The sequence below is a fragment of the Nyctibius grandis genome, chromosome 16 (assembly GCF_013368605.1).
Source record: "Nyctibius grandis isolate bNycGra1 chromosome 16, bNycGra1.pri, whole genome shotgun sequence".
Classification (NCBI taxonomy): domain Eukaryota; kingdom Metazoa; phylum Chordata; class Aves; order Nyctibiiformes; family Nyctibiidae; genus Nyctibius; species Nyctibius grandis.
Genome location: NC_090673.1, coordinates 5,955,699 through 5,970,770, shown reverse-complemented (window position 1 = coordinate 5,970,770; position 15,072 = coordinate 5,955,699). Strand labels below are relative to the sequence as shown.

General features: G+C 61.5%; 1 protein-coding gene across 1 annotated transcript in view; it reads left to right on the top strand.

Moving 5' to 3' along the window:
* Window positions 1-2,934, top strand: part of RABL6 (RAB, member RAS oncogene family like 6) — a 51,025-nt gene extending 48,091 nt beyond the window's left edge. The window contains exons 14-15 of the mRNA XM_068414017.1: window positions 111-160; window positions 786-2,934. Coding sequence (XP_068270118.1) covers window positions 111-160; window positions 786-983 — 248 coding nt within the window. The 3' untranslated portion in view covers window positions 984-2,934. The remainder of the gene's footprint in view (window positions 1-110; window positions 161-785) is intronic.
* The last annotated feature ends 12,138 nt before the right edge of the window (window positions 2,935-15,072 follow it).

Genomic DNA, 15,072 nt, shown 5'->3' with positions numbered 1-15,072 from the left:
CATGGCTCCGGGATGGAGCATTTTGTTCTCAGAAATCAGGGCAGGGCAGAATTGCATCTCTTATGGTTTAAATTGATTAAAAACAATGTTTTTCTTTTTTGTTTGAACAGATAAACAAGCTTCTAAGGAGAAAAAGAAGAAGAAAAAGAAAAGCAAAGAGGTACTATTTAATTCCTCAGAGCTGACCTGCCGTATTATCTACCAGCCAAGGAGAGGGGTGGCATTCTACCGCGTATTCTGTGTACCTGGTGGACTTCCTTCCATCCTCCCATCCCACAGCCAGATCTGTGCCTCCCAGGCTCTGCAGACCATTAACCACGTCATAGCTTAAAAGCAAGCTTTTAGAACAGTTGAATTTTGAAAAGGCAGTGTTGGAGTTTGTAAAATACAGAATTAAGTAGAGCGGTTCCGTCTCTGCTGGGCTGAGGCTGTTGATAGCACGATGACTTTTTCCAAGGAGAGGGGTGTCCCTGACAGAGCTGATCTCAGAGGCAGCGAGGGAAGTCTGCAGGAGGCTTTGTCTTTGACATTTCTGCCTGTCCAATACTGTGGGATAGTCGGGCACAAACTGCCTGACAGACCACTGCTACATGTAAACCAGATGGTCTTTCCTCTCTTCTGTCCAAACTCGCAGAAGGGTCTTCTGGAATTCACTCCAAGCCAGCCTTGGTAGTAGATGCTTCACCCTAAGTAAGGTTCCCGTCAGAGCCAAGTTTCAGGGCAATATATGCTGGGTTACTGGCATGCTCAGAGGATTTACTAATAAAAATTCTCTCATTTTGCAGGAAGAGGAGAAGTCTGTGAAAAAGAAGAGCAAACACAAGAAGAGCAAAGAGAAGGAGGAGAGCAAAGAGGAGAAAAAGAAAAAGAAGAAGAAGAGCAAGGAGAAAAACAATGAAATAGATGAACTTGAGGCTTTTCTTGGAGGAGGAGGAGCCAACGTGAGCAAGCCACGAGGAGGTGGGGACTATGAGGAGCTGTAGGCTGGCCGCACGTGCACGCAGCGAACTCTTCTGTTGTGGCTGTCTCCATCTTCTCTTACGAGTCCCACCAGGACAGGTGCAGATGTGTAAAGCTTTGGCTGTTTCCAGTATATTCTCTCAAAACAGAGCTGACACAACAAAAGCTTTACATCTGTGTGTGCTGTTCTGGTGCATTCGTTACACAAAGAAAATCCGGCTGAGATGTACTCGAGTGAGGGGAAGGTCCAGGGCATGGTTCCCAGGCCCGCTTCCAGGCTGTCGTTTTTCCTCCTTCCAGACATGCCCCGTGGGGTAGCTGGCAGGGTGTGGGAGGCGAAGGGGACCTGCCTCCCGCTCCGCCCCTGCTATATTCCGCTCCTGCACACCTGAAATTCCTGTCTTGTTAAGAGGAGCGCACCAAAACATGCCGCATGAATGCATCGTGCTCGCCTGTCTCAAGTCTTTAACTTTTTCTCCTTCCTATTTTTTTAATGAGAAAGGTGGTATTGGCCATTGCTCCACCCAGCAGTTGATGAGCTTTAAATCGAGCAGATCGTGCTATGGTACAGCTCTCTAAAACAGCAGCCGCAGGGCCAGAGTGAGAGCGTGTGTGATTTTGGAGTCCTTTGAACGGGACCTTTCTGCACAGCAGCTTAATTAGCACTCACTGGTGCTGCTGTTGGAATTCATGAAGCCCCATTGATTTCCGTGGCCCCAGTGTCTCAGACACTACACGTAAGCTGCTATGCAGTTTGGGAAAACAATGCAAAGTGTGAAGCTAACCTGAAAAAGAGAGAGAAAAATCAGTGCTTATCTGCATTTCCCACCCTTGAATTTGCATATACCAGAATCCCCTCCCTTCGGTACCTCTCAGGGACATGACTCTCATGTGGAAATGAAGATATCCAGAGCTTCAGAACTGTCTCCAGGGAAGTGTTAGCATGGCAAGGCATTTGCTTCTCAGGCATTTTACAGTCACGCTGTAAAACATGGGCTGCCTCTCTACACCGGGAGGTGACAACCACTGTGGCTCAGACATCATCCTTCCTGGTCCAGCTTCTGTCCACACTGCAGCTGGGTTTACTGGGCCGAGCCTCCCAGCAGCCAACGTGCTGCCTTTCCCTGCCCCAGGTGGAAAGCCTCCTCCTATCCCGTGAGTTTGGGAAGCCTTTTAATTTTTGCTTTGAACTTAGACACGTGCATTGGTGCCTGCTCAGCAGCATTGGTTGCCGTTGGCTGGGCACTACAGGCCAGCCCTTGGCACTTGCCTGGGTCTCAATGAGCATCCCCTGTGATTGACGGAGCTCGTTAGTTCTCCGTACCCCCTTCTCTTTTGGTTTTGATGTCCCCTTCGCAGCTCAGATGGTGAAGCTCCCTCAAGGATCTGTGCATTAGATTACCCTGTTGCTTGCAGGTTCATTTGAGGTTTGGTTTTGTTCTCCCTTTCCCCTTTTTGTTGTAAAATATCAGCCATGAAATCCAAACTGGGGTTTCCTTTTACGTCCCTATAAAGGAAGGTGTTCTTTTGATCCATTACCCACTCCAGAGTTGGCTACAACAGCAGGCAGTGACTTCCATTTTTGTTTTCTTTCCCCCAGACCCCAAAAGGCACTTGTTACCGTTTCCCTTTAAATCAAACTGGGTTTCTTTTGCTGCATGAGCAGTATATTGTTCAGGTCTGTTTGCTGTTAGCGTTTGCCGACTTCTCTGAGCATCACCACTTTTCCTGTGACACTGTAGGGAGATTGCATGGGACAGTTCAAACTTTGCACGTCTGGGGAGGAAAAAGGGGATTGGGACGCGACCAGTTTGTGGCCTCTCTTCCGGAAAGGGCAGGCAGGCGTTAGAGCCTCAGCTGGCTGCGTTCCTGAAAGCGCTTCTGTTCTGTGAAGAGTTTGGGTCATGTTCTATTTTGCATTGAAAAAAACCTGGTACAATCCATTCTGACTATAAAGCTCTGTTGTACAACTGCCTCTGCACATCTTCTTCTCCAGCACAAGCACATCTGCCTGGGCTTGGGAGCTGCGTGTCCCTCCAGGAGCATCATAGAATCACAGAATCGCTTTGGTTGGAAGGGACCTTTAAGATCATCGAGTCCAACCGTTAACCCAGCACTGCCCAGCCCACCACTAACCCATGTCCCTCAGCACCACATCTACATGGCTTTTAAATCCCTCCAGGGATGGGGACTCTACCACTGCCCTGGGCAGCCTGTGCCAGCGCTTGACAACCCTTTCGGGGAAGAAATTGTCCCTGATCTCCAATCTAAACCTCCCCTGGCACAACTTGAGGCCGTTTCCTCTCATCCTGTCACTTGTTACCTGGGAGAAGAGACCGACCCCCACCTTGCTACACCCTCCTTTCAGGCAGTTGTAGAGAGCGAGAAGGTCTCCCCTCAGCCTCCTTTTCTCCACACTAAACACTCCCAGGTCCCTCAGCCGCTCCTCATCACACTTGTGCTCCAGACCCTTCACCAGCTTCGTTGCCCTTCTCTGGACTCGCTCCAGCAACTCAGTGTCTTTCGTAATGTCATCTTGCTGCCCCTTCCTCAGGCTATTGTATTCTTACTCTTCATGAAGCGGGGTGCTAAATTAAAAATCGTTCAAAAAAAAGGTTGAACATAAAACCCATGAGTTCTTTCCCCAAAACTGAGGTCTGTCCTGAGAGAGCTGTTGTTTCATGCAGCGTTAAGGCAGACGGTGTTTTTCTTCAGCTCTGCTTCCTTGCGATTGCAGCTCTCGGTTAGCAGAAGGCTGTACAGGCGCCGAGTACCCTGGAAACACTGATGTTGGCTTTGGTTTGTCTTTCACCTGGCCAGATTTGACCACGGTAGGAGCTGTTACACTCCCTGCGGCTCGTGTTCCTTGTCAGCACAAGGAGCCGAGACAAAAACAAGCGAAGATGAGTCATTGTGTTCCAAAATGGCCCTTTAAAAGAGAAAAGCAGATGCAGGAGCTCTCTTTGCTTGCACTAGAGCCCAGGAGGGTGTGTGGCATGTCTTGACTTTGGCAGCAAGGCCAGAGAAGTCCCACCTTATGGGTGAAGCGAGAGCGTGGAAGGGAATAACAGCAAGAAGGTGCTTTTTAGGCTTAGACTTTTCCCTTTTTCAGGGAGCGCTGAACTGGTTAGGGCTGCAGCGTGAGGTGTGATCCAGTGTCAGCAAGCGTGAGTGAGGGTAGAGAGAAATGGACCTTGGCTGAGCTGGGCTCTCCCGTGCTGTCATTCGAATAAGCTAAATATAAAAGTACATGTACGCGCCTGTCATGGTGGGGAAGCTTCTGCGGGATCACGTCGATATAAATAGTTCCTGTGAGCATCTCTAGAGGTACCAGTGTATTTGCTTTTGGGTTTATCAGTCATCCAAGAAAAAAGATCAGGAGCCTTGAGGCTGAGGAGCTGCAATTTCTTGCAGTTAACACTGGCCAGAGCTGCGTGGTGTAGGAGGTCTCGGTTGGTTTAGAGCAGCAGGAGGGAGAGGTGCAGATTTATCGCTGCAGTCATAGCCTGCCAGCTGGGCCTGCTTCCCAGGCGCAGCACGGGGAGCCCAGTCCTCGGGACCAGCCATACCGAATGCTGGGCTGCCCACTCCCCTGCCTCCGCACCGCTGGCTGGGCGAGCTCCGAGGGCCCTCGGCCACGATACTGTTGTGTCTTGGCGTCTGCTGTGCCAGCTTGAAGGCAGAGCATTCATGATCAGTCATGAGAGGTAACTCGGAGGTCCCCTGTCCCTACCCGGGGTGGCTCAGCTGCTGACCCAGCCTCTGCGGGGTGCGTTCACTCGAGCATCAGGCTGGTCTGGCAGCCTTCCAGGAAGAGAGGGGATGAGGCATTTCATCATAGAATCACAGACTGGTTTGGGTTGGAAGGGACCTTACAGACCATCTAGTCCCAACCCCCTGCCACAGGCAGGGACACCTTCCACCAGACCAGGTTGCTCCAAGCCCCAGCCAACCTGGCCTTGAACACTGCCAGGGAGGGGGCAGCCACAGCTTCTCTGGGCAACCTGGGCCAGGGTCTCACCACCCTCACAGCAAAGAATTTCTTCCTATATTTCTCCCCGTGGATTCCTCCTGTGCAAGGGCAGCACGTTCACAGCATCTTTCTCCTGACAGCCCAAGTCTCCTTAGCACAGGTGGCCATCCCGGCTTGCTAAAGCTCTTGCTCATGTTAATCTGCGTTTGGGGCTGTCACAAAACTCATCCCTGCAAGACTATCAAGCTGCGTAGCACTGCTGCTGGGCCGTGTACCCCAGCCCTGCCTGGCACAGCCTCTGCCAAAAGGACCACGTCTCTTGATACCCAGCCTGTGGCTTCCTTCACCCTCTTGTCAAAATACCAGGTAGAAAAATAGCAGAAGGACAGACTGACTGCTCCTTGCAGCTCCCACCACCCTCAAACCAGCTCAGTGGCCGGCATCCCTGTGGGAAGCTGTCCATCAGTCTGCTGCCTTGAGGTTCGGGAGTTGTCTGATAGTTGCCATCCAGATAGATTGATTCCCAGCCAGTTTGTGCTTTATTTGTTCCTTCGCCAGCACTGTTGCTTAAATACCGCTCCCAGCCCTGTGCGGGGCTCGTATCTAGAGCACAAATGTGATGAAGAGCGGCTGAGGGACCTGGGGGTGTTTGGTCTTGAGCCCCAAAAGGGTTGTCAAGCACTGGCACACGCTGCCCAGGGCAGTGGTGGAGTCCCCATCCCTGGAGGGATTTAAAAGCCGTGTAGATGTGGTGCTGAGGGACATGGGTTAGTGGTGGCCTTGGCAGTGTTGGGTTAACAGTTGGACTCAATGATCTTAAAGGTCCTTTCCAACCAAAACAATTCTGTGATCCCGGCCGTGCCTTCGTCCTGCTGCCCAGGCTGTCCCCGGCTGTGCTAGCAGCCGTCCTTGGCACCTGCTCCCCTTTGAGTTCATCTTTCTGTGGCCGTGCCAGTCCCGATGAGGTCATGCCAGGGCTGGTACTTAATGGTTCCCATACAATACATCTGCTGCGCCCTGGGATGGGGCTGGCCTTTTTCCCAGCTGTATCCTGCTGGGGACTTGCAGCCAGCAGCTGGCTCACTGCTGCACTAGGGCTTCTTTACAAAGGCAAGTGCAGGGTCCTGCACCCAGGGAGGAATAACCCCCTGCACCAGTACAGGCTGGGGGGTGACCAGCTGGAAAGCAGCTCTGCAGAGAAGGACCTGGGAGTCCTGGGGGACACCAAGTTCCCCATGAGCCAACGATGTGCCCTTGGGGCCAGGAAGGACAGTGGTGTCCTGGAGTGCGTGAGGAAGAGTGTGGGCAGCAGGTCAAGGGAGGTTCTCCTCCCCCTCTACAGTGCCCTGGTGAGGCCACACCTGGAGTAACTGTGCCCAGTTCTGGGCCCCCCAGTTCAAGACAGACAAGGAGCTACTGGAGAGAGTCCAGTGGAGGGGTACGGAGATGGTCAGAGGCTGGAGCATCTCTGCTACGAGGAGAGGCTGAGGGAGCTGGGGCTGTTCAGCTGGAGAAGAGCAGACTGAGGGGGGATCTTATCAATGCTCACAGATACCTTAGGGGGGGTGTCAAGGGGATGGGGCCAGACTCTTCTCAGTGGTGCCCAGCGCCAGGACAAGGGGCAACGGGCACAAACTGAAACACGGGAAGTTCCATCTGAAAATGAGGAAAAACTTCTTTCCTGTGAGGGTGCCAGAGCCCTGGCACAGGCTGGCCAGGGAGGGTGGGGAGTCTCCTTCTCTGGAGATATTCAAACCCGCCTGGACACGACCCTGTGTGACGTGCTGTGGGTGACCCTGCTTTGGCAGGGGTTGGACTGGATAATCTCCAGAGGTGCCTTCCAACCCCAGCCAGTCTGGGACTCTGTGATTCCTCATTCCCCGTGATTTATGACAAGGGAGAGTGCAGCCATCCAGCCCTTTGAGGGATTCAACTTCATGCTATTTCTGTTGCTCCTGTAAGGTCATAACGAGTTATTCCCTGGCTTGCCAAGGCCCAGGGTGGGAATTTGCTTCCTTCCCTCCAGCAGTGAACATGAAAAGGTTATTGAAACTCAGGTTTTAGCAGGACACAACATGAATGTGGGAGCTTGCAGGTGCTCCTGAAGGAGGCCGACCCCGTGAGCAACCGCAGGCTCCTGGAGGTGCTGCGGGGCCGGACGGACACCTAGGCTGCGACAAGCCCCGGCGCAGGACTTCCCTTCTCTCACTTGGAGAGACCATAGTGCTTGCCTGTCCTTCTGGGATGCCCCTGCGCTCGAAAACAAGTGGTTCTGGGGAAATCCCGCAGTAGGATGGGCTTAGGGACCAGTTGCTGTAACCTAGCAACAGTCTCAATCATGGCATAATATAATTAATCCAGCATTGGCTCCGTTCGCTGCTTGAAGATACCAGGGCAAGTGGCTGAGCCTTTGTAACTTGTGAGTTTGCCTCCAGAACAAGGCTTCAGCATTCCAGGTGTGTCGGACGTGTTCCTGGCCCAGGGGTGGCTCGCAGTGAGGATCCAGGCTTCCAGCCGCTTCACCAGGAGGTTGCTGAGCAAAGGCAGGCAGGCAGGGAGGGCGGCAGCAAGCATCCCATCCCATTTCCATCCCATTCCCATCCCATCCATCCCATCCCATTCCCATGCCCATCCCATCCCAGCTCTGCTTCACTCCCAGCTGTGGGGTCCCCACGTTGCCTTGGAAATGGGGGATTTCACAGCAGCTTGTGGTGGTGCTGCCTGCAGTGGGGTGGTGCGGGCAGAGGTCTTCCTCATGCTTGCGCCAGACACTGTCCTGCGCTGCCCTGCGCTGTCCCCCCAGCCCTGCCTGTGCTGCTCCCCACCTCACCCCTTTCCCTTGGGCAGAGGAGGGGGCGTGAAGGCTGCCAGCCCCCGGCTCCGGCCACCTCAAAGCCACTCCGCTGGCCCTGCAGCAGATGCCGTGTTCCCCAAGGGGCTGCGGTGCATCGCCCGCCTGGGCTGCCCACGCGGTGAGGATGGCAACCGGGGAGCGATGAGCCCGGGGCGAAGGGAAGGGATCAAATATTAATCCCTGCTGTAAATTCAGCAGCGTGGGAGGGAGTGGGACATCACACAGCATCCCCGACACCTCCCTGCTGCCACCCATGCTGCACATAGGCCTCTCCCCATGGCTGCAGGGGCATGGCGAGGTGCTGGGTGCCCATCAGCCCCGTTTCCCATAGGGTGGCCATAGGTGGGTGCCACAGCCCACCCCGTCCCATTTTGGGGTGTCCCACATCATTCCCTCAGTGCTGGAGCCCTCACCGTGGTAAACACTGCTTCAGTGGCTGCAGCACCCACGGGGAGCGACCCAGCGTCACTCTGAGCCGGGGGCTGGCAGCCCCCCACCCGCCTGGTCTGGCCAGCCCTGCTGCCTCCCTTCCCGCAGCCCCGCAGACCAGGGGGGTGGCACGGCACACATCCCGCATCCCCTCTCAGTGCTCGGTATGGACACCCGCCCTCACTGGGGTCGTGCCGGTGTTTGTGCCGTGTTTGGGAAGCCGAGCGAGGCGCAGAAGCCGCCTCCTCACCTGCCTCGCTGGAGCTGCTCACGCTTGACTCGAGTCGTGCCCCGGCCCCGTTTCTCACCGAGCCGTCACCCTGTGGCTGCCATCGCGCTGACGCCCGGCTCCATCTCGCAGGTGGCCCCGGGGATGGGCTGGTGGCTGCTTGTGCCGCGCCATCGCTTCCCATCGCAGTCCCTGTGCTGAGCTGCCCGTCCCGCTGCTCGCCTCCCCCTCAGCTCGCCACCGTGCCATCAGGGCTGCCCAGCCCTTTGCCAACAAGACTGATGTGGGAACCTCTGTGCTGGTGCTGAGCTGCTGGTGGGGCCCTGCCACATCACCCCCCCACCGCCCCAGACAGCCCGAAGCACCCCTGGGCTTGCAGGGGTGTCCTGCGGGAGGGCAGCGTGGCCTCCGTTTCCCCAGGCTGGGCATTTTCGGGACCTGCTTGGCATCTCCCAGCCTGAGCACATCCCAGAGGGCGGCCAGCACCGGCCTGGCTGCCCCATCCATCGGGGTGGGCGAGCGGGTTTGCAGCTCCAGCATGAGGCGCGTCCGGGTGGGTGAGGATGGGCCCCCCAGAACCAGCCCAGCACACACGGCAGAGGCGGGCGTCGTTTCTTTGTGTTTAACGTCCTTCATATTATTTTTCCTCAGTTGCTTTCTGAGCTTCCCTGAGGAACCACAGAATCACAGAATCGCTTTGGTCGGAAAGGATTCATTTTTAAGATCATCAAGTCCAGCTGTTAACCCAGCACTGCCAAGGCCACCACTAACCCATGTCCCTCAGCACCACATCTACACGGCTTTTAAATCCCTCCAGGGATGGGGACTCCACCACTGCCCTGGGCAGCCTGTGCCAGTGCCTGACAACCCTTTCGGTGACAGGCGCCAGGCTGGCCTTTTCCTTGCAGGGCTGCGGGAACGAGCCCTGGCTCGTGTCGTCCCTCTGTCCCCTCACGTGTCCCCCGCCAGCAGGACAGGGGCCCCCAGCAGCTCGGCCGGGGACAAGCCCAGACCTGCAGAGCCGTGGCGAGGACCCAACACCCCCGTCCTCCGTGCAGGGGTAGGGGACAGCCCCGTCCCTCCCCGCAGAGCCCTGCAGCCCACGTGGGGCTGCTGCCAGCGGCTGTGCCAAGGGGGTCCCCTCCGTCCCAGGGGCTGTCAACCCTGCGGGCAGCAGGCACAAGGCCAGGGGACAGCCCCCCAACCCTGTCCGAGGGCCACCCCAGGGCTTCTCAGCACCCGTGGGTCTGGGCTGGGGCTGCCCCCCAGCTCCCTGGGTGTCCCAGACTGGGTGCCTGGGGGTGTCACAGCCCAAAGCAGCAGCGTGACCCGGTGCTCGGGGGAAGGTGCCAGCCACTGCCAGAGCACCTCACCCTCCTCCTGTGGGGTCTACCCCTTCTCCTCTCCCCCAGGCTGCCCCTGGCTCCAGGAGGAGGAGGAAGACGAGGAGAAGGAGGGAGAGGATGAGGAGGTGTCCACAGCCCCCGTGACCTAAGCAGGTGCCGTGGCGCTGCCATCTCCGGTGGCCTGGAGACGTGCCCACAGTCCGGCTGGATCCCTCAGCACTTCCCAGCCTAAAATAGCAGCCACCCAGGGGGAGCAGATGGTCCCACCGCCCCTCGCCACAAGGCTCCGGGACACGGTCCAGCCCGCTCGTCCCCTGCCCTCGGGCAGCCGAGGGCCCGTGGGCGCCCCGAAGCGTAGAGATCTGGATGGGTGACCTTGGTCTGTGCAGGTGTCACCCAGGGCTGCAGCTGCAGGGACAGAGGGTGGCACGGCAGGGGATCCCCTCAGGGCGGGCATCTCTGTGCCCACCTGACAGCAGCATCCTCCGTGCTGGGACTCCGTGTATTCCCATAGGATTTGGGCTCCTGCATCGTCGGGGTGACAGCACCCACGGGGGCTGCTGAGCCCTGGCACCCCCTGGGCAGCGAGCTGGCCTCACCCGCGCTCCGGTGTGCATCGGGGACCACGTCACGAACCTCAACGGTGCTCAGCCCGGCGTGGGGCTGGCTGGCGTGGGGCCGGCAGCAGGCAGGGAGCAGATGGAGCAGCACGGCCGGGGGCTGCGGGGGCAGGAAGCCAGGGGCAGCGGCAGCGGCTGAACCGACAGCCCGAGCACCGCATCCTGCAGGGAGGAAAATGGACACACTGGGGGGATGGCGGGGCCCAGCTCCCCCCGCCCGGCTCTTGCACCTTGCTCATCAGTGCAATGAGTTCCTGGGGCTCAGCCCAGGCCTGGGCAGGACAGGTGCTGCTGGCCCCAGCGGGCTCAGCTGTACCCACAGCGTCCCCGCGAGCACAGGGGGCTTTTGGGGGCAAAAATGCATCAGCCCAGGCTGCAAATCCGGGTACCAGCCGCCACGCAGAGACACGCCAGGGATGGCAGAACTCAGCTCTGGGCTCGGGGCTGTGTGAGCTCCTGGCAGGTCCCCGGTGCCAAGGCCCCTCGCTGCGGCACCCACGGGTGCTCGGACCCTCACTGCACCGCTGGTGCCTCCAGGGCCGTGGGCAGCAGAGGCTGGCTCAGGGAGGTGGGAGATGGGGAAACTGAGGCAGACACAAGTGACAGGAGCCGTCGGACGTCGCCTTGGCCCATCGTGGCACATTGCCTGTGGCATCGCTGAGTGTCCCCCCACGGGGCTCCGGCCACCACAGGCAGAGACGGCCCCGGTGCCAAGGGGAAAACGAGGCCACTCCACGGAGGAGCTTATCGGGGGATTTCACTGCCCAGTTGGCCACGGCCGGGCAGGGCCAGAGGATGCACCAAGGTCAGGCGGGACGTGGTGCCAGCGGGGACGGGCCTGGAGGGCTGCTGGCACCGGGGGCACCGGTGGGCTCATGGCACATGACGTGGGGCTGAACCCCCCGGTACATCGCGGGGAGACGCTGGTGCCTCATGTGGGGGCTCCGGGGGTCCCGCGGGTGCCCACACGTGGGGACCCCCCGCGGGATGGCACCGGGAGCGGGGCACGGGGGGTCCCCGGACCCTGCCCGGGGGGTCCCGCAGTGGGCGGGGGTGGGGGCCGGGGCTGAGTGGAGCCGCACCGGGGCCCGGGGCCCGGTGATGGGGACCGGGCCGGGGGCGGTGCCGGTGCCGGTGGGTGGCTCCCGGTGCCGGCCCCGGCCGGTAACTCCGCCCGCCGTATTGATGGGAAAACAAGCGGCGGCGGAGCCGGGCGGCCGCGGGGAGCGGCGGAGCCGGGCGGAGCCGAGCCGAACCGGGCCGAGCCAGGCCGGGCCATGGCCAGCGGGGCGGCGGCAGCCCGAGCCTAGCGCGGCGGCGGGGATGCGGCGGGGGGGCCGCCGGGGCTGCGGGCGCGGAGCAGGTAAAGGGGGGGCCGGGGCAGGGGGCTGGGGCCTGCCGTGCTCCGGGGGGACCCCGACCGGGGCCATCCCCCCGCCACCCCGCTGGACCATCCCATCGCATCCCATCCCATCCGCTGCCCCCCCGAGTCCCCATCTCATCCCCCCGCGTTCCACATCCCCATCCCACCCCCCCGTGACCCTCCCGGGCCATCCCATCCCTCACGCTCCCCCTCATCCCCCCTCATCCCATCTCGTCCCCCCATGCCCCATAGCCCCGTTCCCATCCCACTCCCCTGTGCCCTCCCCATCCCATCGCTCCAGGCCCCCCGGGGCCATCCTCATCCTGCGCCCCGGGGCCGAGTCATCCCAGCCCATCGCACCCCACATCCCCGTGTCCCCCATCCCCATCCCATCCCCATCCCATCCCATCCCCATCCCAGCCCCATCCCATCCCCATCCCATCTCCATCCCATCCCACCGCAGTGCCCGGGCAGGGCCATCTCGCCCCGGTTCCCGGTGATGCCGGCCCCGGTGCCGGTGCGCAGCGCGGGGGATGCCCGGAGCCACCGCCCTGGGGTGTGCGGGGTGCGGTGTCACGGCCCGGGACAGCCCCGCTCCTCCCCGACCGCCTCCCCACCCACGCACCCCCCACCCGGCCTGGGCACGGGAAACCCACCCGGGATCCCCCAGCCCCGTGGTGCCCCCAGCCCCGCTGCCCCCCCCCCGGGCCTTGCCCGTTCGTGGGTGCCCCTCCAGGGTGGGGTGCCGGGGCCTGGCCAGCAGAGGGGTGCCAGGGGATGCCGGGCTCGGGGTGTCCCTTGCTGCCCCTGGGGTGCTGCTCCCCCCCTCACCTGGATGCCAGCACTGGGGGTACCCTCCTGGGCTGGGGCTAAGGGTGCTTCTCCCCTCCCCAGGGGCAGGATGAGCCTCTCCAGGGGCACAGGCAGGGCAGGGGGTGCTGGGGCACCCATGGGGGCCGTGGCCATGCAGCCATGTGTGCAGGAAACCTGGGGGGCTCAGGGCAGGGGCTGGGGGGGATGTGGGGGGTGCCAGGGGCACAGGGCTGCGGGGGTCAGGGCTGGGGGGGCACAGAGGGTGTGTAGGGGGCGGTGCTGCGGAGTGCACGGGGGGGGCAATGCCGTACGGGCACAGGGTTTTGTGGGGGTGCCCTGGGCGGGGGGCACAGAGCGGGGGAAATGTCTATTTGCCACGTACGCAGGGCAGGGGCTGGGGGGGCAGCGGGCTCCCTCGCTGCAGGCAGCGCCGTGTGCCAGCTCCCCGTGCGGGCAGTGGCCGGGCAGCGTGCACACAGGCGGCCTCGGCCTTCGGTGCCCTCCTGGCACACACACGGGGCACGCAGGCCTGTGCGCAGCAGGGCCGGGGGCTGGCAGTGCCCATGGCGTGGCGTGCGCAGGCCTCACACCCACGGCAGCGCTGGCCGTACCCCCGGTGCCATCTGCACGAGCACGGAGGTCTCAGTGCACGTGAGGTGCTGCCCTGGCCGTGTTTCCAGATGTGGCACCGCTGGCGCGCTCAGGGCAGCGCAGGGGTGCTGGGGCTGCCTGCGGCGTGGCTCAGCCAGCGGCAGCGTGCTCAGGGCACTGCACGTGTGGGCAGCGTGCTGGCAGCATGTGGGCAGTGTGCAGGTGGGCAGGGAGCACGCTGCCTGTCTGCTTGGTGGGATGCGTGCGGGCAGTGTGTGTGACAATGCCCAGGCAGCGCCCAGGCAGCGTGTGGGCAGTGCCCAGGCAGCGTGCATGAGGCAGCGCACTGGCAGTGTGCTCAGTGCAGGGCGTGCAGGCAGCACCCTTGCCATGCTCTTGGGGCAGGCAGCAAGCTGGCAGTGCCCTGGCAGCGCTCGGTGCCATGCGTGGGCAGTGGGGACAGGCTGAGTGGCAGTGCTCTGGCAGTGTGCTCAGTGCAGTGTGTGGGCAGTGCCCTGGCAGTGCCCCGTGCTGTGTGTGCAGGCAGAGCGGGGACGGGCTGCACGCAGAGCACCCGGTGTGGAGCAGGCAGGCAGCACCCTCGCCGTGGGCATGGGTCGGCAGCGCGGGGGGCAGGCAGGGTGCTGCAGTGCCCGGGCGGTGCGGTGGGCACTGCACAGCCCCACTGCACACACAGGAGACCCTGGGCAGGGAGACGGGTGCCTGCTGAGAGCGGGCAGGGCTGGGGGTGAAGCGGGGCACGCAGCACCCACCAGCTGGGGGTAGGAGGGCGGAGGGGATACGAAATCCTCTCCCTGCGGAGGGGACCCGGTGTTGGGGACAGGCAGGGTGTGGGAGCGCGGAGGCATCGGCAGCGTTGGCAGGGCCACCTCGGCTCAGCCCCGCGATGGGCAGGGGATGCCCACGGCTCCGCGGGCGCTCTGCTCTCCCTGCGGGGCCGCAAAGCCCCGGCTCCCCCCGGCCCCCCCCCCAGCGCCGCCTCCCCACGCACCCACGCTGTCCTCGCAGAGGAGGAATAATTTGGAGAAACCATGGCAACCCCAGGCAGCGCTGGGGATGCCAGCACCGCGCTCTCCCCCGGTCCCCCCGCCACCATGGCCTCGCGCGGCTCTGTGGGCGCTGGGGGGACGTGCCAGCGCCCGGGGGGTGCAGTGCCCACGTCCCCCGGGCACAGGGATGCACACGGTGGCCTCGCTGGGCTACGGTCCGGTTTGGCTCAGCAGGGCTGTGGCTGCAGGGGTCTCTTGGGGTGCTCGCTGTCCCCCCAAGGCACCCCATGGCCCCACCAGCCGCCCCTCTGCCATGGCGGGGGGTTCCCAGGACCCTCACGTGCCTCTTTTATGTCGCAGGGCTGGGATGGAGCCGCCGCGGGGCCCTCGGCCAGCTCAGCCCACCCACCCCCTTGCTGCTGCCGCCGGATCAGGTAGGACCCCGGGCTGTGGTTCCCTGCCTACCAGCTGCCCCGACACCACGGGGATGGGCTTCCCAACGTCGCTGTCAGCATCGCTGCAGCGTGGGGTGCTGCCTTCCCAGACCTGGCCCAGCTCCCACGCGTTGTAACGCAGCGGGGCCGATGCTGAGCCACCGCTGTGGGGGCAAACCTGCTCCCCCAGCCCCGGAGGCACCGGGACCCCCATCTCCCAGCATCAGGCTCTCCCCAGCCCACCCAGAGACAGACAGACAGACCCCACTGGCTTCACCTCAGCTCCGGCATCTGTCCCCCCCCAGCTTTGGGGGGCTTGTGCTGATGTCCCCCCCTTGTCACATAGCTGTGTCAGCATCGTCCTGGAGCAGAGGGGGTGCACAGTGCTGGTGCATGGTGGGTGCCAGACCCCGTGTCCCGTGGGAGCCGCAGCCACCGTCCCACTCGCTC